The following is a 26059-nucleotide window of genomic DNA, read 5'->3' on the forward strand; positions in this document are numbered from 1 at the left end:
CCTCTGGTCCATTACAACAGAATCATCATACAAAAACAAAACAAGGTGTTTTTTTGTTTTTTAATCTGCTATAATATAAGTGAGAACAGCAACTAACTTGTTTTGCCACTGTAACACATCATCGCATGTAACTATAAGTGGATAAAAAAGTCTGTTAAGTTCTTTCAAAAATAAATAATTGTAATTGTAACAGTAACTCAGCTTCATCACTCCACACTGTCACTCAGTGTTTCACTGGAACAGTAACACAGCGTTTCATAATGTTCACTTCTTTTTTCTCCCAGTCATGTAATATTACAGCTGTAACTCAGATAAGAAATAAATATTACCCAGGTGTGAAATCAATCAGGATAATAAGGAGCACGTGCAAGAACACTGCAGGTCATCGTGTATTTATCAGATCAGCAATACGCAGTGTCATATTCAGGAATGTGGAGTTCTTCTCCATGTTACAGCTCACACTGAGTTAATTTACAGACTATATTTCTACAAACTTCTCTAGAAATGCAGAAGAAGGGATCTTCCATCATAAGAGCTAAATGTGATGACTTTACACTCCAGACTTCAACAAGAAACATTGTTTTAAGTGTCTATTCATCTCATCTCATTATCTCTATCCGCTTTATCCTGTTCTACAGGGTCGCAGGCAAGCTGGATCCTATCCCAACTGACTACGGGCGAAAGGCGGGGTTCACCCTGGACAAGTCGCCAGGTCATCACAGGGCTGACACATAGACACAGACAACCATTCACACTCACATTCACACCTACGCTCAATTTAGAGTCACCAGTTAACCTAACCTGCATGTCTTTGGACTGTGGGGGAAACCGGAGCACCCGGAGGAAACCCACGCGGACACGGGGAGAACATGCAAACTCCGCACAGAAAGGCCCTCGCCGGCCACGGGGCTCGAACCCAGGACCTTCTTGCTGTGAGGCGACAGCGCTAACCACTACACCACCGTGCCGCCCCTTAAGTGTCTATTGTTTACAAAAAAAAAGGATACCTGGTATCACTTGGAAAAGGATCGCAGTTAATTTTAGCAGCAGCAGCAACAGTGATGAGGCGTCCTGTAAGAGTCAGAAAGGGTGAAAATGTTTTTTACAATATTATTTTAACAATATTTTGCCAGTAATCAGGTTATCAGTGTCCGAGCATAATGCATTACTCATAGAAGTGTAAAGGAATGAAATAGATATTTGTCTTACCATGAGTTAATGTGTCTATGTCTTTAGGAGGAGAACTCCAAGTCTGTACCAAATTCTCAAACCTGCTGAGTGTCTGAGAAAGAAAAAAAAACACTGAGTGTCTCAAAACTGAACTATAAACTTCCTCCTTGGGATTAGGATCAGGGCAGTGATTAACTCTTTAACTGCTTAACTGCTCTGTGCTGTTTAATCAGAACAAACCCTGGTCTGGTGTGGATTTGTGCAGATGGTGAAATAGTAGTGGATGTGTGCCATTGTGTCCTACACTGTAAAAAATGTCCATAGAATTAACAGTGAATTTATGTAAAATCATGACATAAAAAACTGTAAATACAAAAACAATGAAGCAGTGTGTAATTTACATCAATATACTGTAAAACTCCTAACCAAATTCCACTGTTAATTTAACAGTAAGAATATGTTGAATTGATCATATTTTTTTGTAGAATTTACAAATTGTTGTAGTTTAAACACAGACAAACTGTAATACTAAAACAGAATGTGATAGTTAAAATTACATCATTACCCTGTTAAAAAAACAAAAAAATGGCCACTGTCGTGGCTCAGTCAACTAAGGCGCCATACCATGAATCTGGGGACCTGGGTTCGAGTCTGACCCAAGGCCATGTCCTGATCTCTCTCCAGCTCATTTCCTGTCTCTACACTGTCCTATCCAATAAAGGTGAAAAAGGCCCCCCAAAAAATATCTGTTTTGTAGATCATTGCTTGTAACCATTTTGAATCATTGTTTATTGTACAATGAATATCCGTAAAATTAACAGTTATGTATTCATTATTGTACATTGAATACCTGTAAAATTTACATTTAGTTATCATTAATTGTACATGGAATCCCAGTGAAATGTACAAGTTATTCTGTAATGTTGTTTACATTTCACTGTATTTTTAACAGGATTATTCTGGCAACCACAGCTGCCAGTGTTTTTCCGTAAAAACAACGGATTTTTTTTTACAGTGTAGTTAAGGGTTGGGGAACTGAAAAGGTGAAAAGGTGTGGTGGGGAAATGTGGAGGAGCTTACATCAGGCTGACCCAAGCCAGCTGTTAGGAATTAAGGACAAAGGGACAAAATATTGGGCTCCTCATCCACACCCACTCCTCCACCACCACCACCACCCTTAGCTCTAATACCAAAATGATCAATTTCAAATCAGATTTTATCCGCAGCCTTGTAGAGACACAGATGGAGTCTCTAACAACATTTCCAAGTCCAGTGTTACACACCCATCCAGGCCATGTGCTCGTTTGCAAACATTTCCTCAGTACGATTATAAATATACAGATCACAAATCAGGACAGGGATGGGATGGAAGTGGATGATCTGCTGTGACGACGCCTAACAGGAGCAGCTGGAAGAAGAAGAAGAAGCTCAATATGCTTATAAAGCACACAAGGGCAAGTCAGTTATTTTAAAAATAATTATTTCGAATTAGTGTGACAGTTATCCATCCATCCATTATCTGCAGCCACTTATCCTGTTCTACAGGGCCGCAGGCAAGCTGGAGCCTATCCCAGCTGACTATGGGCGAGAGGCGGGGTTCACCCTGGACAAGTGTGTGACAGTTATATTCCTCCTTTTAACTTCAAATCAAACAAGAGAAGAAAAAAATGGAGGAGAGGAAAGAATGCTCTCACTAGTGACTGAATGATGAAAGAAAAGTAAAATCACAAACACTTACTGAAGAAATTACTGCAAGACACTAAATCATGAGAACAAACAATCATGAACAGTCATGAAATCATGAACAAAACAAATTAAGTTGTCTTTCATCGTCTGCCATTGGAATTACATCCTGACCCTCTTTTGATGGATTTTTTATTTTTTATTTTTTGGTAATTGTAAAGTGATCTTGGGTGTGAGAAAGGTGCTATACAAGTTGAAATTATTATTATTATTATTATTATTATTATTAAAACATATATCAAATTCAATCTTGAGATTTACATTAATCAAAGGATTAGTTACATTTTTTTGCAGAACTGAAATACTGTATCTAGTATAAATCTCATCTCATCTCTAGCCACTTTATCCTGTTCTACAGGGTCGCAGGCAAGCTGGAGCCTATCCCAGCTGACTACGGGCGAAAGGCGGGGTACACCCTGGACAAGTCGCCAGGTCATCACAGGGCTGACACATAGACACAGACAACCATTCATACTCACATTCACACCTACGCTCAATTTAGAGTCACCAGTTAACCTAACCTGCATGTCTTTGGACTGTGGGGGAAACCGGAGCACCCGGAGGAAACCCACGTGGACACGGGGAGAACATGCAAACTCCACACAGAAAGGCCCTCGCCGGCCACGGGGCTCGAACCCGGACTTTCTTGCTGTGAGGCGACAGTGCTAACCACTGCACCACCATGCCGCCCCTAGTATAAATCTGTCAGCTGAAAACATAATAATAATAATGATGATAAAGCAGGGTGGCATGGTGGTGTAGTGGTTAGCACTGTTGCCTCACAGCAAGAAGGTTCTGGGTTCGAGCCCTGTGGCTGGCGAGGGCCTTTCTGTGCGGAGTTTGCATGTTCTCCCCGTGTCCGCGTGGGTTTCCTCCGGGTGCTCCGGTTTCCCCCACAGTCCAAAGACATGCAGGTTAGGATAATTGGTGGCTCTAAATTGACCGTAGGTGTGAATGTGAGTGCGAATGGTTGTCTGTGTCTCTGTGTGTCAGCCCTGTGAAGACCTGGCGACACAGAGTGTACCCCACCTCTCACCCATAGTCAGCTGGGATAGGCTCCAGGTCACCCACAACACTGTACAGGATAAGCGGTTACAGATAATGGATGGATGGATGGATGGATGGATGGATAAGAAAGCAGAGGTTTCTCTGCCTGTTTCTTATGCTGGTCATGAGTGCTCCTTTTGACTTTGCTGCCCTCTAATGGTGATCTGCATAATCGCTGAAAAGGAGCCAAAGTTCTAACTCATGCTCTATTTGAGTGAGCTTAAATAAAGAAATAAAAAGGTTAATAACATTAGAAAAACTACAACATTGAGCATATGTAAATTATTAACCCTGCATGTATAATGTTGACCCTGTGTTAATTTCAGAAAACCCAAAGAAAATTAAAACTTGTGCACAAAATTCTATTGTTTTTTCTATTAAAGATGTATGCTGTAAAATCATTCTGCCACAGAAAAAGAACAGTTCAAATTACTGAAAGCCCAAATATTGCCATGAAATTCATGTCACTGTATGTAAACTTCTGACCACAAATGTACATCCCTTCCTGCGTTTCAGACCTGAAACACATTCCAAAAAAAAAAAATTGTTACAGGGGCAGTTTGGGGCAAGTAATGAGGTACAACAATTAAATAATTATGTGCTTTGAAACAGGAGACTGTAATCATGATTTGGGGCAAAATCAGTATTCTAATTTTCAAAGACACCCATCTTTGAGGAGTAAAGATGGGCTGAAGATCTCCAGTTTGTCAATAAATTCATGAGAAAAATTTTGAAATGTTTAAAAATAATGTTCCTCAAAGAAAGATAGGAAGGGATTTGGATATTTCACCCTCTACGGTGCATAATATCATTAAATGAGTCAAGGAATCTGAAGAAATTTCACCGCCCAAAGGGCTGAAGCCTAATCTGAACCCCCGTGAGCTCCGATCCCTCACTGCATCAAGAACCGTCGTTTATCTACAGCTGATAGAACCACATGGGCTCGGGATTACTCTGGAAAACATTTGTCAAGTTACAATACGGAGTTACATCCACAAACGGCAGTTAAAGCTTTACTGTGTAAAAAGGAAGTGTTATGTTAATTGTGTCCAGAAGCGCCGTCGACTTCTCTGGGCTCGGAGGCGTCTGGGATGGACCATCACACAGTGCGAATGGGTATTGTGGACAGATGAATCAGTATTCCAGGTCCTTTTAGTAAGAAATGGACACCATGTGCTCTGGACCGAAGACAAAAAGACTGTCACCATCCAGACTGTTACCAGGAACAAGTCCAAAAGCCAGGGTGTGTCATGGTATGGGGTTGGGTCAGTGCCCTTGGTAAAGGCACCTTACACTTCTGTGATGGAGCATTAATGCAGAAAAGTACACTGAGATTTTGAAGCAACATCTGCTGCCTTCAAGACGACGTCTTTTCCAGGGAGATTTCAACAAGACGATGCTGTGGCAGCAGGGGCGTGGTCAAGCACCGGTCTGTGACAGGAGGGCGGAGTCAGGGAAGGTAAGTGGCAGAATCACTACACCTGAGAGCAATTAACCTGTGTTTGTGTCTTCCCAGTGACCGCGCCCTATATAAGGAGGGAGAGCAGAGAGCAGAGGAGATCCCTGAACGAGACACCCGTCGTGTGTGTGTCTGTTTGAGTTATGGTTAGACTGAAAAGTGAACCAATAAATGCTCATTTGAACCTGATCTCTGTCCTGCCGTCCTCTGTGCTCCACCCACCAGTACTGAACCGTTACAGTGGTGCTGAAACCCGGGATCTGGAGCACAGCAGCCTCACAGCCCCATGGAGTCCTCCCCGTTGGCTGAACTGGTCCACGCCCTCGCCACGGCCCAACAAAGCCAGCACCAGGCGCTACTCACCCTCCGAAAGGAGCAAGAAGAGCGGTTCGAGGCCCTGGTGTTGGCCCAACAAGAAGATCGACAGGCGTTCCGGCACCTCCCCGCGTCGGCGGGGTCCACCAGCGCTCCTACCGCGGGCCCGTCTCCCCTCACTGTCACCAAGATGGGCCCGCAGGACGACCCCGATGCGTTCCTCACATTATTCGAACAGGTCGCCGAAGCCTCGGGGTGGCCGATGGAGCAGTGCGCGGCGCGCCTTCTCCCCCTGCTAATGGGAGAGGCACAGCTGGCCGCGCTACAGCTCCCCGCCGACCGCCGACTGGCCTACGCAGACCTCCGCCGGGCCGTCCTCCAGCGCGTGGGGCGCACCCCGGAACAACAGCGCCAGCGCTTCCGCGCGCTGCGGTTGGAGGAAGTCGGCCAGCCATTCGCGTTCGGCCAGCAGCTCCGGGACGCCTGCTGGCGGTGGCTGAGGGCCAACGATCGCGACGCCGAGGGAATCGTCGACCAGGTGGTACTGGAACAGTTCATCGCCAGCTTACCAGCAGGAACCGCGGAGTGGGTCCAGTGCCACCGCCCAGCGTCGCTGGATCAGGCAGTTGAGCTGGCAGAGGATCATCTGGCGGCTGTCCCGGCGGCAGGACAGCAGATGGCATCATCTCTTCTCTCCTCTTCTCTCTTTCCCCCTCCTCCTGTGTCCCGTCCTGACCCCATTCCCCCACCGCGGAGGCGGGGGCCGGCACCACCCCAGCCGGCCCGCCGCACCCGCGGTGCCCTCCTGTTTCTCCCTTCTGTGTCTGTCTCTCCCCCACCTCAGGTGAGTGAGTCCCAGATCACCGGTGCAGAGGGAAAGCCCGGGCCGGTTTGCTGGCGCTGTGGGGAGCCGGGCCACCTTCAACAGCAGTGCACAGCAATGGAAGTGGGCGCGGTGGTTCGGATCCCCGACACGCCAGAGGCTGCCCTCGATCGGGCCGGAGCGTATCGCATACCGGTGAGTATCCAAGGGGCTACATATCAGGCGTTGGTGGATTCTGGTTGTAATCAGACCTCAATTCGCCAAAGCCTGGTTCAAAATGAGGCATTGGGGGGAGCACAAGGGGTGAAGGTGTTGTGTGTGCACAGGGATGTTCACAGCTACCCTTTGGTGTCAGTCCACATTATGTTCAGAGGGGAAAAATTTATAGTGAAGGCGGCGGTTAATCCTCGCCTTACCCACTCTTTGATTTTGGGGACTGATTGGCCGGGATTTCGGGGTTTAATGATGCACCTAGTAGAGAGTGGGTCCTGCCATTTGACAGGGGGAGGTCCCGGTGTCACTTTGGCGGGAGCAGCTGTCACAGAGCCATCTACGTCATCTCTGCGTCGGAGTGAGGAGCTGCCGGCTCCTCCTCTCTCTCTTGGGGAATCCCTTGCAGATTTCCCATTAGAGCAGTCGCGAGACGAGACTCTGCAGCATGCGTTTGACCAAGTGAGAGTAATCGATGGTCAAACGCTCCAGCCGAACGCCACCCCGTCCTTCCCCTACTTCGCGATTATGAAGGATAGATTATACCGAGTGACGCAGGACACTCAAACTAAGGAGCGAGTCACACAGCTTTTAATTCCGAAGAGCCGCCGGGAATTGGTATTCCAGGCGGCTCACTTTAATCCCATGGCTGGACACTTGGGGCAGGATAAAACACTAGCCCGAATAATGGCCTGATTCTATTGGCCGGGGATTCGCGGCGATGTCCGTAGGTGGTGTACAGCATGCCGCGAATGCCAGTTAGTAAACCCAGCGGCCATTCCAAAAGCGCCGTTGCGCCCTCTGCCGTTAATCGAGACCCCGTTTGAGAGAATTGGGATGGATCTCGTTGGGCCATTAGATCGGTCAGCACAAGGGTACCGCTTTATATTAGTTCTGGTGGACTATGCAACGCGATACCCGGAAGCAGTGCCTCTGCGCAATATCTCAGCATGCAGTATTGCAGAGGCACTCTTCCGCGTCATCTCCCGAGTTGGAATCCCGAAAGAGATTCTGACTGATCAAGGCACTACGTTTATGTCACGAACACTGCGCGAACTGTATGGGTTACTGGGGATTAAGCCGATCCGCACCAGCGTGTATCACCCAAAAACAGACGGTTTAGTGGAACGGTTCAACCGCACCCTCAAAAATATTATTAAGAAATTCGTAAGTGAGGACGCACGTAATTGGGATAAGTGGCTCGAACCCTTGCTGTTCTCAGTGCGAGAGGTCCCCCAAGCCTCCATGGGGTTCTCCCCGTTCGAATTATTATATGGGCGTAAGCCGCGCGGCATCCTGGACGTGCTGCGGGAAAATTGGGAGGAGGGACCTTCACAAAGTAAGAACGAAATTCAGTACGTTATGGACCTGCGCGCAAAACTCCACACGCTCACCCACCTAACTCAAGAGAATTTGTGGCAGGCCCAGGAACGGCAAGCCCGCCTGTACAACAAGGGTACGCACCTTAGAGAGTTCACACCGGGAGATAAGGTTCTCGTTCTGTTGCCCACGTCGAGCTCCAAATTGATCACCAAGTGGCAAGGATCCTTTGAGGTCACACGGTGAGTCGGGGACATCGACTATGAGGTGAGGCGAACGGACAGGGGTGGGGCGCTACAGATTTACCACCTCAATCTGCTTAAACTCTGGAACGAGGAGGTCCCCATGGCGTTGGTGTCGGTGGTTCCGGAGAAGGCGGAGCTGGGGCCGGAGGTTCAAAAAGGGACATTGGCATCACGTACCTCTCCGGTCCCCTGTGGAGACCACCTCTCCCCGACCCAACTCACAGAGGTTGCCCAGTTGCAGACCGAGTTTTCGGATGTGTTCTCGCCCCTGCCCAGTCGCACTAACCTCATAGAGCACCACATAGACGCCCCCGGGGGTGGTAATGCGTAGCCGCCTGTACAGGCTACCCGAACACAAAAAAAAGGTGGTTCGGGAGGAACTTCAGACCATGCTCGTAATGGGCATCGTCGAGGAGTCCCACAGTGACTGGAGCAGCCTGGTGGTCTTGGTACCCAAGGCCGATGGGTCGGTCCGGTTCTGTGTGGACTATAGAAAAGTCAACGCGGTGTCTAAATTTGACGCGTACCCAATGCCTCGTATTGATGAGTTGCTCGATCGACTCGGCACTGCTCGCTTTTATTCGACGCTGGATTTGACGAAGGGATATTGGCAGATCCCCTTGACTCCACTATCCCGAGAAAAAATGGCCTTTTCCACACCGTTTGGTTTACACCAATTCGTCACCCTTCCGTTTGGGCTGTTTGGGGCGCCCGCTACGTTTCAGCGGCTGATGGACAGAGTCCTCCGCCCTCACGCCACTTACGCGGCTGCATATTTAGATGATATCATCATCTATAGTAATGACTGGCAGCGGCACCTCGAACATCTGAGGGCCGTCCTTAGGTCGCTGAGGCGAGCGGGGCTCACAGCCAACCCAAAGAAGTGTGCGATTGGGCAGGTGGAAGTACGGTATCTGGGCTTCCACTTGGGCAACGGGCAGGTGCGTCCCCAAATTAATAAGACTGTAGCAATTGTGGCCTGCCCGAGGCCCAAGACCAAAAAGGGGGTGAGACAGTTCCTGGGGCTGGCTGGCTATTATCGTAGGTTTATACCTAATTATTCGGACATCACCAGCCCGCTGACTGATCTCACTAAAAAGGGGGCACCAGACCCGGTCCAGTGGACGGAGCAGTGCCAGCGGGCTTTCTCTGAGGTAAAGGCTGCACTGTGTGGGGGGCCACTTCTACACTCCCCTGACTTTTCTCTCCCTTTTATGTTGCAGACCGATGCGTCGGACAGAGGGCTGGGGGCGGTTTTGTCCCAGGAGGTGGAGGGGGAGGACCGCCCTGTCCTGTATATCAGCAGTAAGCTGTCGGTGCGTGAGGGGCGCTACAGCACCATAGAGAAAGAGTGTTTGGCCATCAAGTGGGTGGTTCTCGCCCTCCGGTACTACCTGCTGGGGCGCCCTTTCACCCTCTGTTCGGACCACGTGCCCCTCCAGTGGCTCCACCGCATGAAAGATGCCAACGCGCGGATCACCCGTTGGTATCTGGCGCTCCAACCCTTTAATTTCAAGGTGGTCCACAGGCCGGGGGCGCAGATGGTCGTGGCGGACTTCCTCTCCCGTCAAGGGGGGGGGGGGGGGGGAGTCGGCTGCAGGCCGGACAGCCACCCGGCCTGAGTCGGGCAGTGGGGGTATGTGGCAGCGGGGGCGTGGTCAAGCACCGGTCTGTGACAGGAGGGCAGAGTCAGGGAAGGTAAGTGGCAGAATCACTACACCTGAGAGCAATTAACCTGTGTTTGTGTCTTCCCAGTGACCACGCCCTATATAAGGAGGGAGAGCAGAGAGCAGAGGAGATCCCTGAACGAGACACCTGTCGTGTGTGTGTCTGTTTGAGTTATGGTTAGACTGAAAAGTGAACCAATAAATGCTCATTTGAACCTGATCTCTGTCCTGCCGTCCTCTGTGCTCCACCCACCAGTACTGAACCATTACAGATGCAAAACCACATTCTGCACACATTACATTACAAAAGCTGTGGAAGAAGAGGGCGTGTCCCCTCCGTCCCCAATAGAGAATGTGTGGAGAATTTAGAAATGAAAAATATGACAGTGACGACCCCGTACTGTTACACACCTTAAGACCTGTTTACAGGAAGAACAGGACAAAAATAACACCTGAAACACTTCATCACTTGGAGTCTTCAGTCCATAAACATATCTGAAGTGTTGGGAGAAGGAATGGGAACATTATAAAGTGGGAAACGCTTTACTGTAACAACTTTTTTTTAAATGTATTACAAGAATCAAAATTGAGATGTTTATTTTGTATGTATATCGTGTATATAGTGTTTATTTTAGAAAAAATATTGAGGTAAAACATCAAATAATGTTCTGTTGTATTGTATTGAGTGCAGTACAGGTCAGAGATCATTTACAAATCAGTGTGTCAATTGAAATTTAAATTTCAACACACAATTCCATCCATCCATCTTCTGGCGCTTATCCAGCTCCAGGTCATGGGGTAGCAGCTGTGAGGGAAATTTAGTGGATGAACATTCCTATTCTCTGTGTTTCTGTGAGTTGAGCTCAAGTGGCCTAGTGTACTGAGAAAGTTGTTTTTCCAATGCTGTAACCGCCTTTCTGTGGTCTTGGCTGATGATAAGCAGGGTGCCTGAGTTCTCCATAACTACGCGTCCGCCTGCACATACGAGAGCACGCCAGGTGCACGCTTTAACAAAGCTCCATAGAAAATCTTGAGCCAATCACATGAAGATGCAAGCAGTAAGCGAATGCCTTTAGAGTATAATACGGTAGATAACAGCCACTAAAACACAACTCAGATTGCGCATACTCTCGGCATCATCAGAAGTGGTGTCTTCTTCTATTCTCTTTCCTTTCCTATTTTATATATCTGTTTTATATGATCTATTATAATAAATAACTGAAAAGACGACTGCTAAGTGTTCTGAAGTGTTTATTAGAAATTTCCATTACAATTTAGCATCCCCTGGGTGGGCCCTACGCGTCTGATCCTCGGACGACGGACCATTCCCAAGGTTACGGTGCGGAGCTGAGAACTCGGACGAGAGACCAGACCATCAGGGCTCACCGAACCAGTAAGTGATAACTTTGCATTCTTGTGTAAAGAAATTAGTGGAAACAGTATTTAAAGAATGATACCGTACAAGAAATGGACAGAGATTTGTCCTAGTATTTAAAGAATGATAAGAGATGGACAGAGATTGTCCTAGTCAATGAAGACTGATATAAGAGATGGACAGAGATTGTCCTAGTCAAGGAAGACTGATATAAGAGACAGACAGAAGTTTGTCCAAGCCCAGAAGGACTGCTAAGCTGTGGTACCATCAATATGTTTGCTGAAACAGATAAAACACAATTTTGAGACAATAAACTGCGCGTAGTTTATAGGGTTGTGTAAGAGAATTATCCGCCTAAGTGACGACTGGGTAATCGCTCACCTACTTGAGGAGGGGAAGTACGGGTGCGTGTCTCAACAGACTCACATTCAGCGATTCGTAGGAATTGAATCTTGCTCCCTTTGTTCTGTGTGAACAACTGGCCCATTGGGGGAACGGGATAGAGAGCTTCGATCACGAAGTCACAAAGACACACCGGTGTGCACGCGAAATATTGATGAATTAACAGAGTACTGTCCTCCTCCAAATTCTGAAACAGAGAAACAGATTTTGTACACGTGCGTGAGTTGTCTTTGAGGTTGTTGTGCTAAATGATACCGACTTTAGTTTAAGGCAAATGTCAGATAATTTTTTATTAATAAGAACACACTGAAAGGATTATTGTGTCACATTTTTGGACATAGTCCAACTTGCTCTTCTTGTGATCCTAATAAAAACTCAGCCATTGTTGTCATAACCTATTGATATAACAGTGTACAATGAGGAACAGAAACGGTAAGTTAGGGAAAGAAAATAAAAAGCAAGTACACAGTAAAAAATGGAGTGTCAATATTGCAGTGTAAACCTATTTTCCTCTGGATAGAGTAGTTATAACACTATGCAGAGTAAAATCGTCTAAATGGTAGTGTCAAAAGTGAGAGTTAATTCCCACTTGCACACAACGACAAAATCTACTCTGCAGGGTGATGATTCCCCATGAAAATACAATATACACGGAGTGCAGAATTATTAGGCAAGTTGTATTTTTGAGGATTAGTTTTATTATTGAACAACAACTATGTTCTCAATCAAACAAAAAGACTCATAAATATCAAAGCTGAACATGTATGGAAGTTAGAGTGGGGCGTTTTTAGTTTTGGCCATTTTAGGAGAATATGTATGTGTTCAGGTAACTTTCACTGTGCAGAATTATTAGGCAACTTAATAAAAACCAAATATGTAGCCATTTCACTTATTTATTTTCACCAGGTACACTGATATGACAACTCCAGATTTGCAAATAAACATATCTGACATTCAAACACAAAACAAAAACAAATCAGTGACCAATATAGCCACCCTTCTTCATGAGGACACTCAAAAGCCTTCCATCCATAGATTCTGTCAATTTCTTTATCTGTTCACGACCAACATTGTGTGCAGCAGCAACCACGGCCTTCCAGACACTGTTCAGAGAGGTGTACTGTTTTCCCTCTTTGTAGACCTCACGTTTTATAATGGACCACAGGTTCTCTATGGGGTTTAGGTCAGGTGAACAAGGGGGCCATGTCATTATTTTTTTCACCTTTCAGACCTTTACTGGCTAGCCACGCAGTGGAGTATTTGGATGCATGAGATGGAGCGTTATCCTGCATGAAAATCATGTTCTTCTTGAAAGATGCTGACTTTTTCCTATACCACTGCTTGAAGAAGGTTTCTTCCAGGAACTGGCAGTAGGTCTGGGAGTTGAGTTTGAGTCCATCCTCAACTTGAAAAGGTCCAATAAGCTCGTCTTTGATGATACCAGCCCATAGCAGTACTCCACCTCCACCTTGCTGGCGTCTGAGTCAGAGTGGAGCTCTGTGCCCATTACTGATCCAGCCACAGGCCCATTCATCTGGCCCATCAAGAGTCACTCTCATCTCATCAGACCACAGCACCTTAGAAAAATCAGTCTTAAGATATTTCTTGGCCCAGTCTTGACGTTTTATCTTGTGTGCCTTACTCAATGGTGGTCGTTTTTCAGCCTTCCTTACCTTGGCCATGTCCCTCAGTATTGCACACCTTGTACTCTTTGACACTCCAGGAATGTTGCAACTCTGGAATATGGCAGAACTGGATGCTAATGGCTGCTTGTTAGCTTCACGCTTGATTTTCCGCAGATCATGTGCAGTTATTTTGCACCTTTTTTCCCCCGCACGCTTCTTTCGACCCTGTTGACTATTTGCAATGAAACGCTTGATTGTTCGGTGATCACGTTTCAACATCTTCGCAATTTCAAGAGTGCTGCATCCGTCTGCAAGACATCTCACAATTTTATACTTTTCAAAGTCTATCAGATCTCTCTTCTGACCCATTTTGCCAGAGGAAAAGAGGTTGCCTAATAATTATGCACACCTGATATAGGGTGTTGATGTCATTAGACCACACCCCCTCTCATTACACAGATGCACAGCACCTGATATACTTAATTGGTAGTAGGCTTTCAAGCCTAAACAGCTTGGAGTGGGACAACATGCATTAAAAGGATGTTGTGGTCAAAATACTCACTTGCCTAATAATTCTGCACTCAGTGTAGAGTCAGATTAACTCTGAAAATCTTACACTATCTATAGTGTTAAATATTTTTACACACCTCATTGTTAATTTTGACACAAAATAGAGTAAAATTAACTCTAAAAATCTTACACTGGCTATAGAGTAAATTTTACACTGATTTTGAGTGGGACCAAATGTTATCTGACAGAGAGTTAAATTCAACTCTTAAAGAGTAAAATTGACACTATGATTTTTACTGTGTAAGCCTGAAGCTACATGTGCTATAATAAGAAGTGGGTGTTCCTATGACAGCCCAAACATCCAGTTTATGAAAACCTCATATGGTGAGGATTGCTTAGCACAGTTTGATATATGGATAAAGGACTTAGAATTCCCTGAAAAGGACAGTTTTAGTCCCAGGCAGATAGAACAGTTAGAAGAAAAGTTGAAACGGAAGGAAAAAGAAGAGCCTACAGATAATGTTAAGTTCTTAGGGGACTGGAGGGCGTTTTCTGCATGGAAAGAAGAAACACTTAAGAGAGAGTACAAAAGAGAGAAACAACAGGCAGGGCTCTCACCCTCTTCTCAGTGTTTGAAATTTCAGATGGACCCTGACCTGGAGTCTGCCCCACCACCCCGACGCACACTGCCTCCTCAGCAAGACAGAGCATCACTCCCACAAGTGCTTCACCCACAGAAAGGGGGAGAAGTCGAGACAAAAAAAAAACTGAGCCTCTGGAATCTCTCCCAGCCTACCAGCTGCCTCCAGCGTCAGCGCCTCCCCTTGCTTCTCCATCACACACGAGATCTGGTCTTGCATATGGCAATGGAAAAGACACCATCAGGGACCTGACCACATGCTCACCAGTGGGTCCACAAGGCCGTAACCTAAAGTCTGAAGTCCTTCATCTTCCAATGATGGAAGTGGCTGGAGCTGACAGCGTGCTTCTAGTTCACAGACCCTGGATGACAGCTGACATGAAGGAAAGCATGGCTTCTCTTCCCAACATGAGAGAGATAGGAGGAAAGAGATTTAGTAATGAGCTGTTGATATTTTGCAGAGAATTCTGACCAACCACCCATGAACTTCGCTGCCTACTCATGATCAAGATGGGTATAGATTGGAACAAAGTTTCCAAAGAGTGGCCAGAAGCTGACCAGTGAGCAACTACACCAGACTGGAGTGTGGCTGTCAATGGTGAGTGCAGAGATACCATCACTGCTCTCTGTGCTTGTCTGGACAGTGCTTTCCCTTGAATATAGACATTACTAAGATCAGTATGTGTAGGCAAGAAGATGGTGAAGTGGTGTCAGCGTTTCTTGCCCGTCTCACCGCCGTGCATGAGAAAAAAAACACAGTGGCCTGACCAGGCCCATGACCCTGGCTGCAGTGGAGGGCACTCCTGAGCCTCACCAAGATCGAGCAGTATGCTGTGCATGCAGAAAAGCTGCTGAAAGAGAAGGAGAAGACAAAGTCAGCACAAAGAGACCAAGACCTACACGCCGCCACTCACTCTTCCCCAGACTGCTCAGCCTGGACCTAGAGGAAAAGGTCGAGGTAGGGGCCGAGACAGGACAACCTGGAGTGACTCGTCCTGGATAAAAGGTGCAACCTGCTACAACTGCAATCAGAAGGGACACATTGCTCGAGATTGTCTCCACAGTAGCAGCCAGAGGCCCTGTGAGGAGTACAGCAAAGCAGACTGACGGGCGGACTCCGGGAATGGGCCCCACACAGAGAACAGGGGAGGTAACACACACACACACCTGATGATACACATACACATAGACAGGAGCATTCACATAACGTTAAACACATTAGTAGCAGCACCTGCATGCAACAGCAAGACTACACAGAAACGCCCGATACACCAGTCCAGATAGATACACCTGAAGTTGCATTAAGTTTGTTAAAAGACACAACTACTCCCTTCTCTAAACTCCCTTGTATGCCCCTCACTGTGTGTGGGCATGTGTTAACCTTTTTAGTAGATTCTGGAGCAGGACATTCAGTGATACAACATGGGGTATTTCCAGTAGACCCACCGCTCAGCTCAAATTCTATTCAGACAATGGGCATCTCAGGACGACCTGTAACCAAAACTTTCTCAGTCAACCTCCCGTGTGAAAGCGAGGGAGGAATAGTTATGTCCCACTCATTCCTCATCTCACATACATGTCCAGTAAATTTGTTAGCGCACGATTTAATGTGCAAATTAGGAGTAAATCTCACGTCCACTCCAGATGGACTAACTATTGAAGTAAGTGAAATGTGCAGTGTGCAGTATGGGTTTGGAAGCCCCCTGTATGTGTATGTCTGGTGGCTCTGCTCAGATCAACTCACACAAACTCCAAAACACCTTGTACAGCTCGCACACTTGAACACCTCATCAGTTGACACAGATTATATGAAAGAGGAAGATTTACATTGCACAGCACATGTTCACCAAGGTCAAGATGTAGAGTTTGAAAAGACTTGGTTTGCAGACCCCCACGCACGTGAAAGATTGACCCTCAAAACTACATATTGGTCTAAACATTATTGTGCTGTGCAGGTCCATTTTACTCGTTGTCCGAACAGCTGCATCAATGTTCATCGCAGTGTTCTCAAACATGTTATACGCGGCCTCGTGTCAGAGGACTCTGAAGTCGACTGCTGCCAGTATGATTTCTTTGACATCGTTAATTCTATACCCCATGTCTCATTAGCAAAGCCATGAGCCGCCCATTGGAAAGACGTGGGGGAGTGGGTCAAAAAGTGCGCAGCCAATGGCAATGATTGGTCCCAAACAGAGGACCCTAGTGTGTTGTTTTGCCAAAAGCTTGGGGTCTACAAACAAAGTCATGCTATGTGTGTGTATGTTAAGCGCAGCGTAATATTAGCCACTGATGACCGGGATCCTGGGGACCCCAGCCATAGTGGCCTGTTTGTCTCTGTTTCCACAGGCATAACTCCAGCAGAGGTGCATCCCAAATTGGCGGAAGTTCCAAATTCCGTTTGGGCGAAGGGTAAACATGATGTGGGCCTAGTAAAGAATGCTGAACCAGTGGTGATCACCCCAAAATCAGATTTCAGGCCTAGACAGACCCAGTACCCACTCAAACCAGAAGCAATCGCAGGTATAAGACTGGTCTTTGATTCGTTGCTGAAGGCAGATGTAATTGTCCCTTGCCAGGACTCTCCAGTGCGCACCCCTATTTTTTTCCAGTTAAGAAGGCAAGAAAACCATCCCAGCCCGATGAGTGGAGGTTTGTCCAAGATCTGCAAGCAGTCAATGCTGCGGTTGTTCCGCGCGCGCCTGACATCCCTAAAGAGCGCTCTGCAGACCACACCCACTCTGGGATTGCGTGACCCCAATAAACCATTTGTTCAAACTGTAGATGAAAAAAAGGGTTTGTGACCTCTGTTCTTTTGCAGAAACATGGGGATAGATTGAGACCTGTAGCCTACTTCTCCAGCAGGCTGGATCCAGTGGCGGCTGGACTTCCTGTTTGCCTGTGTGCAGTTGCTGCAGCTGAAAAGGCGGTAACTGCCTCCAGAAATATTGTGGGGTATTCTAACCTCACCCTTTTGGTCCCACATGCTGTCTCCCTGCTTCTGTTGGAGAAAAAGACATCACATTTGTCAGCACAGAGATGGTTGAAGTATAACACTGTCATACTTGATATGCCTAACATTATTGTGAAACATTGTTCTGTTCTGAATTCTGCGTCTCTTCTCCCTACAGAGGACGATGGAGAACCACATGACTGTGTTGCTCTCACTAATGATTTTTGTTCCCCCAGGGCAGACTTAAAGAGTGACCCTTTGGAAAATCCAGACATGATCCTCTATGTGGATGGTTCAGCCTCCAGAGACCCAGAGACGGGAAAGAACAAAGTAGGTTTTGCTGTAGTCTCAGATCACGAGGTCCTCAAGGTGTCACGTCTGCCCTCGAACCTGTCGGCGCAGGCTGCAGAGCTCTGTGCCCTCATTGAGGCATGCAAATTGGCGGCAGGGCAATCTGTCAATATTTTTACGGACAGTAGGTACGCATTTGGCGTTGTGCATGATTTTGGCACCATTTGGAAACAGAAATTTTCTCACTAGCACAGGATCTCCCACTGAACATCATAAACTGGTCTCCAAGTTGTTGGATGCTATTCTACTCCCTAGAGCCATTGCTGTGTGCAAGTGTGCTGTGCATACTAACAATACTGATCTTGTGTCTCAAGGGAATGCCAGGGTGGACGCGGCAGCTAAGTGTACAGCCTCAGCTTCCAGTTCACCCTCTAACCTTGCTTTTCCTCTGGTTTCTACCTCCTTTTTACAGCTAGCAGACCTTCAGAGCACTGACACTCAGGATGAGAGACAAGTCTGGAAACAGACAGGCTGTATCTTTGCAAACTTGGTCTAGGTTTGTCCCTCGAGCCATCCCTGTCTACCAAACGCATGTTCCCTTTCTATGCAAAATTTGCCACATGGGCTCACCCATGTGTCAAAAGGGGGGATGGTAGCAGAAGTAACAAAGAGATGGTTCACAAAGGGGTTTTCAAATTATGCTGCAAAATTTTGCAAGCAATACTTGAAATGCACACAAAATAATGCAGGTCAAGGTATCAAACTAACTCAAACAGCACACCCAATACCAGACAAACCATTTGATCATTTCCAAATGGACTTCATTGAACTGACATCTAGTGAAGGGAAAAGCTATTGCCTGGTAATAGTTGGCATGTTTTCAAAATGGGTTGAAGTATTCCCCACAGCTAAACAAGACTCAGAGGCGGTAGTCAAAGCACTCCTGAGAGATATAATTCCTAGGTGGGGTATACCTAGCAAAATCTCAAGTGACAATGGAACACCCTTTGTTAATGCAGCCCTAAAGAAAATACGAGCATTCCTAAGGATAGACCTGAAACAACATTGTGCCTACCATCCTGCCAGTGTGGGAGCAGTAGAGAGGGAAAATGAGTCCCTTAAAAATAAACTAAGCAAAGCTTGTGCAGAAACAGGGCTAGGATGGACAAAGGTCCTCCCTGTAGTACTCACACAAATGAGGATGCAAACTAGGCCTAAACATGGATTAAGCCCATTTGAAATTCTGTTTGGGCAAGTACCCAACACGGGGATAGGGCCAGCCCAAGGAACACTGCCGGACATCAGACTGTGTGATGATGCAATGTTGAATTACTGTGCAATGTTGTCCTCTGCTTTGAAGTCTATCCACAAACAGGTAAAAGAAGCACTTCCCAAGCCCTCTGAGGGACCTCTGCATGATCTACAACCAGGGGATTGGATCGTGGTGAAGGACTTCCGACGAACCAAGTGGAACAAGCCACGGTGGAATGGCCCATTCCAGGTCCTGCTCACAACCCTAGTGGCAATGAAGGTCACAGGCAGAGTGATGTGGATCCACGCTAGCCACTGCAGAAGGGTTCCTGAACCAGCTGAGCAGGAGGGAGAGGAAGGCCTAAGTGACCCGAATGTTGGTAAAGTGCGTGAGGAAGAAAGGCATCACTACATGGAACAGTGCGAGTATCACATCAATCACACACGCACCCTCAATAGGCAAGAGTATTTCAGTGTCTAGCCAATAGATAAGTCTTAGGGTTTTGAGTTTCCTCCAAGTCCCAGTGAGGTGGGACAAGGGCTGATAGGGCGTGCCCGCCCTCTGAGCACCAATACACATCAAGAAGGGCAAGGGTTAACTTGGAGACATAGTTAACATAAAATGAAGGGGGTAAATCATTATAAGCTAGGTCCAGTCGTGGGCCTGAGCATCCTGATCCTGCTGGGGCTCACGGGAGGATTCGTGTGGTGGTCGATACAGGGAACCCAGGCTGACACAGAGTCAAAGACAGTTGGTTTAGTGGATGGAAGACTCTGATTCTATCCACCATACCGGTCCTAGGTTTAGTGATTGTGATGCTATGTTTGCTCCCTGTTTTCTGTCAATGTTGTATGTCTGTGTTTCAGAGGCAGCTGACAAATATTGGTTACCAGATGGTGAAAATAGACCCAGATGACTTACCTGACTGGCCTCCAAACCCACACGAAGACTACAACCCACCGTTTGACGACATCAGCACAGCTAATATGAAATTAGCCCCAGCTTAAAACACTCTCATTTGTGGTTGTTTTTCTGTTCTATTGTTTCCTGATCTATGTATATAGCTTGCTAGCATTAACTTAAGACATCTATGTCTTACAAAACAGCCTTATCCCTGTACACTCAATGACGTGTTAAGTCGAATTTCTCTGGGAACTCTTACCACTGAAATTGTGTACATTTCTTTCTTTAGCAATTATTATCCTGTAGGATAAAAAGGGGGGAAATGTGAGGGAAGTTGAGTGGTTGAACTTTCCTATTCTCTGTGTTTCTGTGTGTTGAGCTCAAGTGGCCTAGTGTACTGAGAAAGTTGTTTTTCCCATGTTGTAATCGCCTTTCTGTGGCCTTGGTGGTGATAAGCAGGGTGCCTGAGTTCTCCCTAAGTATGCATCTGCCTGCACATATCAGAGCATTCCAGGTGCATGCTTTAACAAAGCTTCATAGAAAATCTTGAGCCAATCACGTGAAGATGCAAGCAGTATGCGAATGCCTTTAGAGTATAATATGGTAGATAACAGCCACTAAAACACAACTCAGCGTGCGCATACTCTCAGCATCATTGAAGTGGTGTCTTCTTCTTCTCTCTTCTTCCTCTTTCCTTTCCCATTTTATATCTCATCTCATCTCATTATCTCTAGCCGCTTTATCCTTCTACAGGGTCGCAGGCAAGCTGGAGCCTATCCCAGCTGACTACGGGTGAAAGGCGGAGTACACCCTGGACAAGTCACCAGGTCATCACAGGGCCCCATTTTATATATCTGTTTTATATGATCTATTATAATAAATAACTGAAAAGACAACTGCTAAGCATTCTGAAGTGTTTATTAGAAGTTTCCATTACACAGCCTAAGCAGAGCTGCCCAGACTTCCCTCTCCCCAGCCGCCTCCACCAGCTCTTCCGAGAGATTACCGAGGCATTCCTAGGCCAGCCGAGAGATGTAATCTCTCAAGCGTGTCCTGGGTCTGCCCCGGGGTCTCCTGCTGGTGGGGCATGCCCAGAGACCCTCTGCTGGGAGGTGTCCAGGGGGCATCCTAACAAGGTGTCCGAGCCACCTCAATTAACTCCTTTCGATGTCGAGGATTGTTGTTGTTGTGGATCTTTTTATCATCTTTAGTTCTACCTTTCTAAATATTTTATCTTACTCATTCACACGCAACTATGGATGTACTTTAGGTGAGCCTACTCTTATGATTTTTACTTGTTTTGGGACTTTTTATCACTATATTAAGATAACCACTCAGTCACAGCTCGATTGTTTACACCCACAATCAGCTGATGGCATTGCACAGCATGAGGATACTCCCCGAGGAGAGACACAAGATCCCCATGGAACTAAGGAGGAGGACAAGGGGATGCAGAGCTGGAGTTAAGCGCCACAAGAGGAAAAGACAGTATAAACCACCCATACAGTCTGTTATTATGGGAATGTAAGATCCCTCCTTAATAAGATGGAAGAGCTCACAGTGCTGACCAGGCTGCAGAGGGAGGATCGGGAGAGCAGCATCATGTACCTCACAGAGATCTGGCTGAATGAACTCACTCTGATTTCACTTATCACTCTGGATGGTTTTCAACTCACGGACAGGAGAGCGAATGAGACTGGTAAGAGGAAGGGTGGGGGGGTCACGATGTTTGTGAACGAGAGATGGTGTAACTCCGGGCATATTAGTGTTAAAGAGCAGGACTGCACATGGGGGGCGGCACGGTGGTGTAGTGGTTAGCGCTGTCGCCTCACAGCAAGAAGGTCCTGGGTTCGAGCCCCGGGGCCGGCAAGGGCCTTTCTGTGTGGAGTTTGCATGTTCTCCCAGTGTCCGCGTGGGTTTCCTCCGGGTGCTCCAGTTTCCCCCACAGTCCAAAGACATGCAGGTTAGGTTAACTGGTGACTCTAAATTGAGCGTAGGTGTGAATGTGAGTGTGAATGGTTGTCTGTGTCTATGTGTCAGCCCTGTGATGACCTGGCGACTTGTCCAGGGTGTACCCCGCCTTTCGCCCATAGTCAGCTGGGATAGGCTCCAGCTTGCCTGCGACCCTGTAGAAGGATAAAGCGGCTAGAAATAATGAGATGAGATGAGACTGCACATGGGACATTGAGCTGCTAGCTGTTAGCATTCGGCTAACCTGCTGAGGGAGTTCAAACATATTATTGCAATAACGGTGTACATCCCACTGGTAGCTGATGCTGCAGCAGCCTGTGAGCTTTTACGCACTGTTGTATCACAGCTGCAAACATCACACCCACCAACTTTCCTCATAATCTCAGGGGGCTTTAATCATGCTACCCTCTCCTCCACTCTCCACACTTTCACTCAGTATGTTGACTGCTATACCAGGGACAATAGAGGCTTTGCACCATCACATGACCCCATAACAATGGTAGCTAGGGTGCCATGACAGGGGGCACACTTATAGTGTTCATTCAGCTGAGTTAGTTGCTATTGATCAGTCTGGGAAGGTTTTGCTGAGTTTTTGGACATGCAAATCATTTTGAATGAAATAAAGACATCAGATTTTTTTAATTTACCAAACGTAATTCAGGGAAAACCTTGAAAGATTTCTAAATGTAGAAGGGAAAAAAAACATTCATCAGGACTGGGTGTGGAATGGAGAGGTCAAAAACCTGATGGTTTGCTCACTTCATTGATTGCACTCAAATCAGCATCAGGTGTTTCCCATAATGACTGGGTCTCAAGCACACAACATGCTCCACAGGATCCCAAATGTAAATGCACCTCGGTGAAAGTGACTCTGCAGAGCTGCTGTGTTGTTGCTCATGTTCAATAGATAAGAATGAGCATCTTGCTGTAGTTGTGATATTATTATTTTTTTCTTATTCTTACCTTTGTGGAAATGAAGTGAGTGTACGATAGAGTTTTTGACTTCTCTGTTTGACACCGAGTCCCGCTGAATGTTTTCCCCCCATTTTTCCCTTCTATGTTGAGAAATTTTTCTATTTTTTCCCCGATGATGAATTAGTTTTGGTAAATATAAAAAGAAATCTGATGCCTTTGTTTCGTTTGAAACAATTTGCACATCCAAAAACACAGCAAAACCTTCCCATACCAATCAGTAACAACTAATTCAGCTGAATGGAGCATTTTAACCATGCCGCTGGTCATGGTGCCCAAGTTACCATTGCTATGGGGTCACACGATGGTGCAAATCTCTATAAGACATTGGACTTATGCCACTTTTCCACTACCAACGTGGCTGAGTCGGGCTGAGCCGTGCCGTGCTAAGTCGAGCTGAGTGGGGCTGTTGGAGTTGCATTTCGACTACAACTGCGCTGAACCGTGCTGGCTGGAAGTGGGTGGACACATTGGGTGGAGTTAGCGAAAGTGGGTGGACGTCACGTGATGTCGTTAAGCAGCGCAAACAGTGACATCAGTGAGCTTTTAAGCGGTAGTCTCACGACCCGAATAGTAAACAATAAACATGGAGTCGTTAGTGTTGCTGGTCTTGGTGCTGTGGCTTGTTGTCACTGACAACGCCAACAGATACTGGCAAGAGCGTATAGATGAGGCGAGGCGCATAAGGCTTCAGAAATTCTCGTAATTCGTAATTCTTCTTCTTCCGGGTTTACGGTGTTTACAGATCTCAGCGTGCTTGCGGGGCGTGTGTGGGCATGTGAGGACACTCCTCCTCACCAATCAATGCACAGGGGAGTGTCTGCTCACGCCCCCAGCCTCACTCGGCTCGCTTTGGCTCGCTTCAGCCCCACTCCAAAACGGTGCGAGTTTTAGGGGCTAAGCAGGGCTGAAGCGAGCCGAGTCGTGCTGTTCTTTGCTCTTTGCAAAGCCGAGTCATGCTGTTCTTTGCTGTTCTTTGCTCTTATCTCAAAAGGGAGATAAGAAAGAGCAAGGAGTGCTATAGGAGGAATCTAGAGGAGCACCTGCAACAGAATAGCACATGAGAGGTGGGGAGGGGCCTGACAATCATCTCTGGCCACAGTAAAGACAGTGGGAGGGGCCCTGAATTTGGAGTCCTGAAATGAGCAAATGAAATGAATCTGTTTTTCAACAGGTGGGTTCTGCATCCACTCCCTCCCCCACCCACCAGAGCCCAGACCAACCAGTGCCCCCATCACTCCCCCACTGGCACACCTCCCCCCCTCCCCCAGTTTATCACAGACATCAGTTGCACCCTTCTCATACCCTTCAAACCCCCTCCCCACTTGCAGCTTTATTACCTGTGCATGGCAACAGGTAATAAAGGGCCACAAGACCAAATCAAACTACAGACCAGACTTGCATACATTTTCAGGTACACAGAATACATCACTAAAGACTTATGAAGAAACTGTCAGGGGAAAAACAAAAGCAACAGTTACAACAGTTGCTGTGGCCTGTCAGTTGGTCTGTGCATCACCATGGCAACATGCTACTGTGGCTTCTTTGGTAACTATTTCCATTGACGGAGCAAAAATAACCAAAGTATTTGGCCAGATTGTGTCTGACATGTTAGTTACTTGATATTAATTTCTTAGTAACAGATCCGTCACACTAGCAATCCTTTCTATCTGTTATATTTTTTATTTCCTGTTTATCTGCTGCTTCGTCCCTACGGCTGGGTCACAGCCACGCCGATATTCACTATAACAGCATTCTAGCTCATGGCATATTGTTTTATTAACTATAACCATCATTATTCATCAAGGAAAATAAGGAACCATGAAAAAATATGGGGGAAATGCAACATTTTACCATTTTAAACATTCAATAAAAAATATTTTAACATTCACAGATTGAAATTGTTATAAAAATCCATAAAAATCCACAATTATCTCAAGCATAATCTCTCAGAAATCAGTATTATGCTGAATATCCATCATTCCCAGCACAGATACGTCATCAGCAAAAGTTACCAAAAGTCACGTAGTTCCAAATTTAACACCACAAACTACAACTGCATTAAAATAATCAACACTGAGCCTCTCTATGTTCAGGAAATGTACACATAATGAGGAAATTTAGCAATTAAAACATATTAAACATAAATGTGTTCTTACTGTGCGTTCTCGACCCTCATGTCCAGCAAACAAACGAGGAATAAAGAAATGTGTGAGGAAATGAGGGTGTGGTTAAGACGTGTTGCAGATGTTTGCATTAACACACCACTTGGTTTCCTCTTTTTGCTGCATTAGTCCCTTCTTCTGAACAGAAAAAAATACACAGAAAAGATAAAAGATACACATATTTGAATGAATCTAAAAGAAAATACTCTTGATGTTCGCTTAATATATAGTCACGATATATAAATTTAACCTGATGAGACTAGCGCTGAAGCAGAGAGTTTTCACCTCAACTGTGATAGGCATTTGATGCAAAAGCAAATTATTTACACCAGAAAGAGAAATATAAGGAGATTGTTGAGAAGAAGAATGAAAAATCTACACCACCATCACCTCAAGCCCTTATCTGGGGGGAAAGTATGGATGTGGAATACACAATGACGAAGGAGGCAGAGAGACAGAAGGAGGAGGCTGAGGAGGTTATGGAGAAGAAGGAACAGAGTGTGGAAGGAGAGAAGAAGATTGAGGAAGTTGAGAATGACAAGGAGAAGATGATTGTGGAGCAGGAGAATAAAATATCAACACCACCATCACCTCGAGTACTTCCCTCAGGGGACGTTATGGATTTGGAAGACGCAAAGATAGAGGAGGCAGAGAGGCAGAAGGAGGAGCCTGAGGAGGATGTGGAGAAGAAGGAACAGATTGAGGAGACTGAGGATGAGAAACAGGAAGATAAGGAGATCATAGAGCAGAAAGAGAACACTAACGAGGTGGAGGAGACACAGCCGGTGCCTGATGACAAGAGGCTTCTTATGGACAACTCAAGCTCCAGCAACAACATCAAGGTACAGCAGTAAAGTCTGTCTGAAGATCACAGGCCTGAGAGGATGTCCCTTTGTGTCCATGTATGGACATGGGGGTGGCTCTGAGTTGGCCTGTGGGTGGAAATGTTGGCGTGTATTTTGGTCTTTTAGGGACTTTGAGAACATGGGAAGTGGGGAACATCA

The 26059-nt window shown here is 46.3% G+C and overlaps 1 protein-coding gene across 3 annotated transcripts in view; it reads right to left on the reverse strand.

The window, feature by feature from the left end:
- The window catches only part of LOC132866462 (B-cell receptor CD22-like), a 39883-nt gene extending 14791 nt beyond the window's left edge, over window positions 1-25092 (reverse strand). For 2 of the 3 annotated variants that reach the window (XM_060899246.1, XM_060899244.1), the window contains exons 1-3: window positions 25050-25092; window positions 1210-1282; window positions 1008-1071 (exon numbers count right to left, since the gene is read on the reverse strand). In XM_060899246.1, the coding sequence (XP_060755229.1) occupies window positions 1008-1071; window positions 1210-1212 (67 nt within the window). In that variant the 5' untranslated portion in view covers window positions 1213-1282; window positions 25050-25092. Of the gene's footprint in view, window positions 1-1007; window positions 1072-1209; window positions 1283-11800; window positions 11889-25049 lie in introns of those variants that run through there. The other variant, XM_060899245.1, reaches the window with a different exon arrangement.
- Between the last annotated feature and the right edge of the window lie 967 nt (window positions 25093-26059).

Source organism: Neoarius graeffei, chromosome 18 (assembly GCF_027579695.1).
Source record: "Neoarius graeffei isolate fNeoGra1 chromosome 18, fNeoGra1.pri, whole genome shotgun sequence".
In the NCBI taxonomy this organism is placed as follows: Eukaryota; Metazoa; Chordata; class Actinopteri; order Siluriformes; family Ariidae; genus Neoarius; species Neoarius graeffei.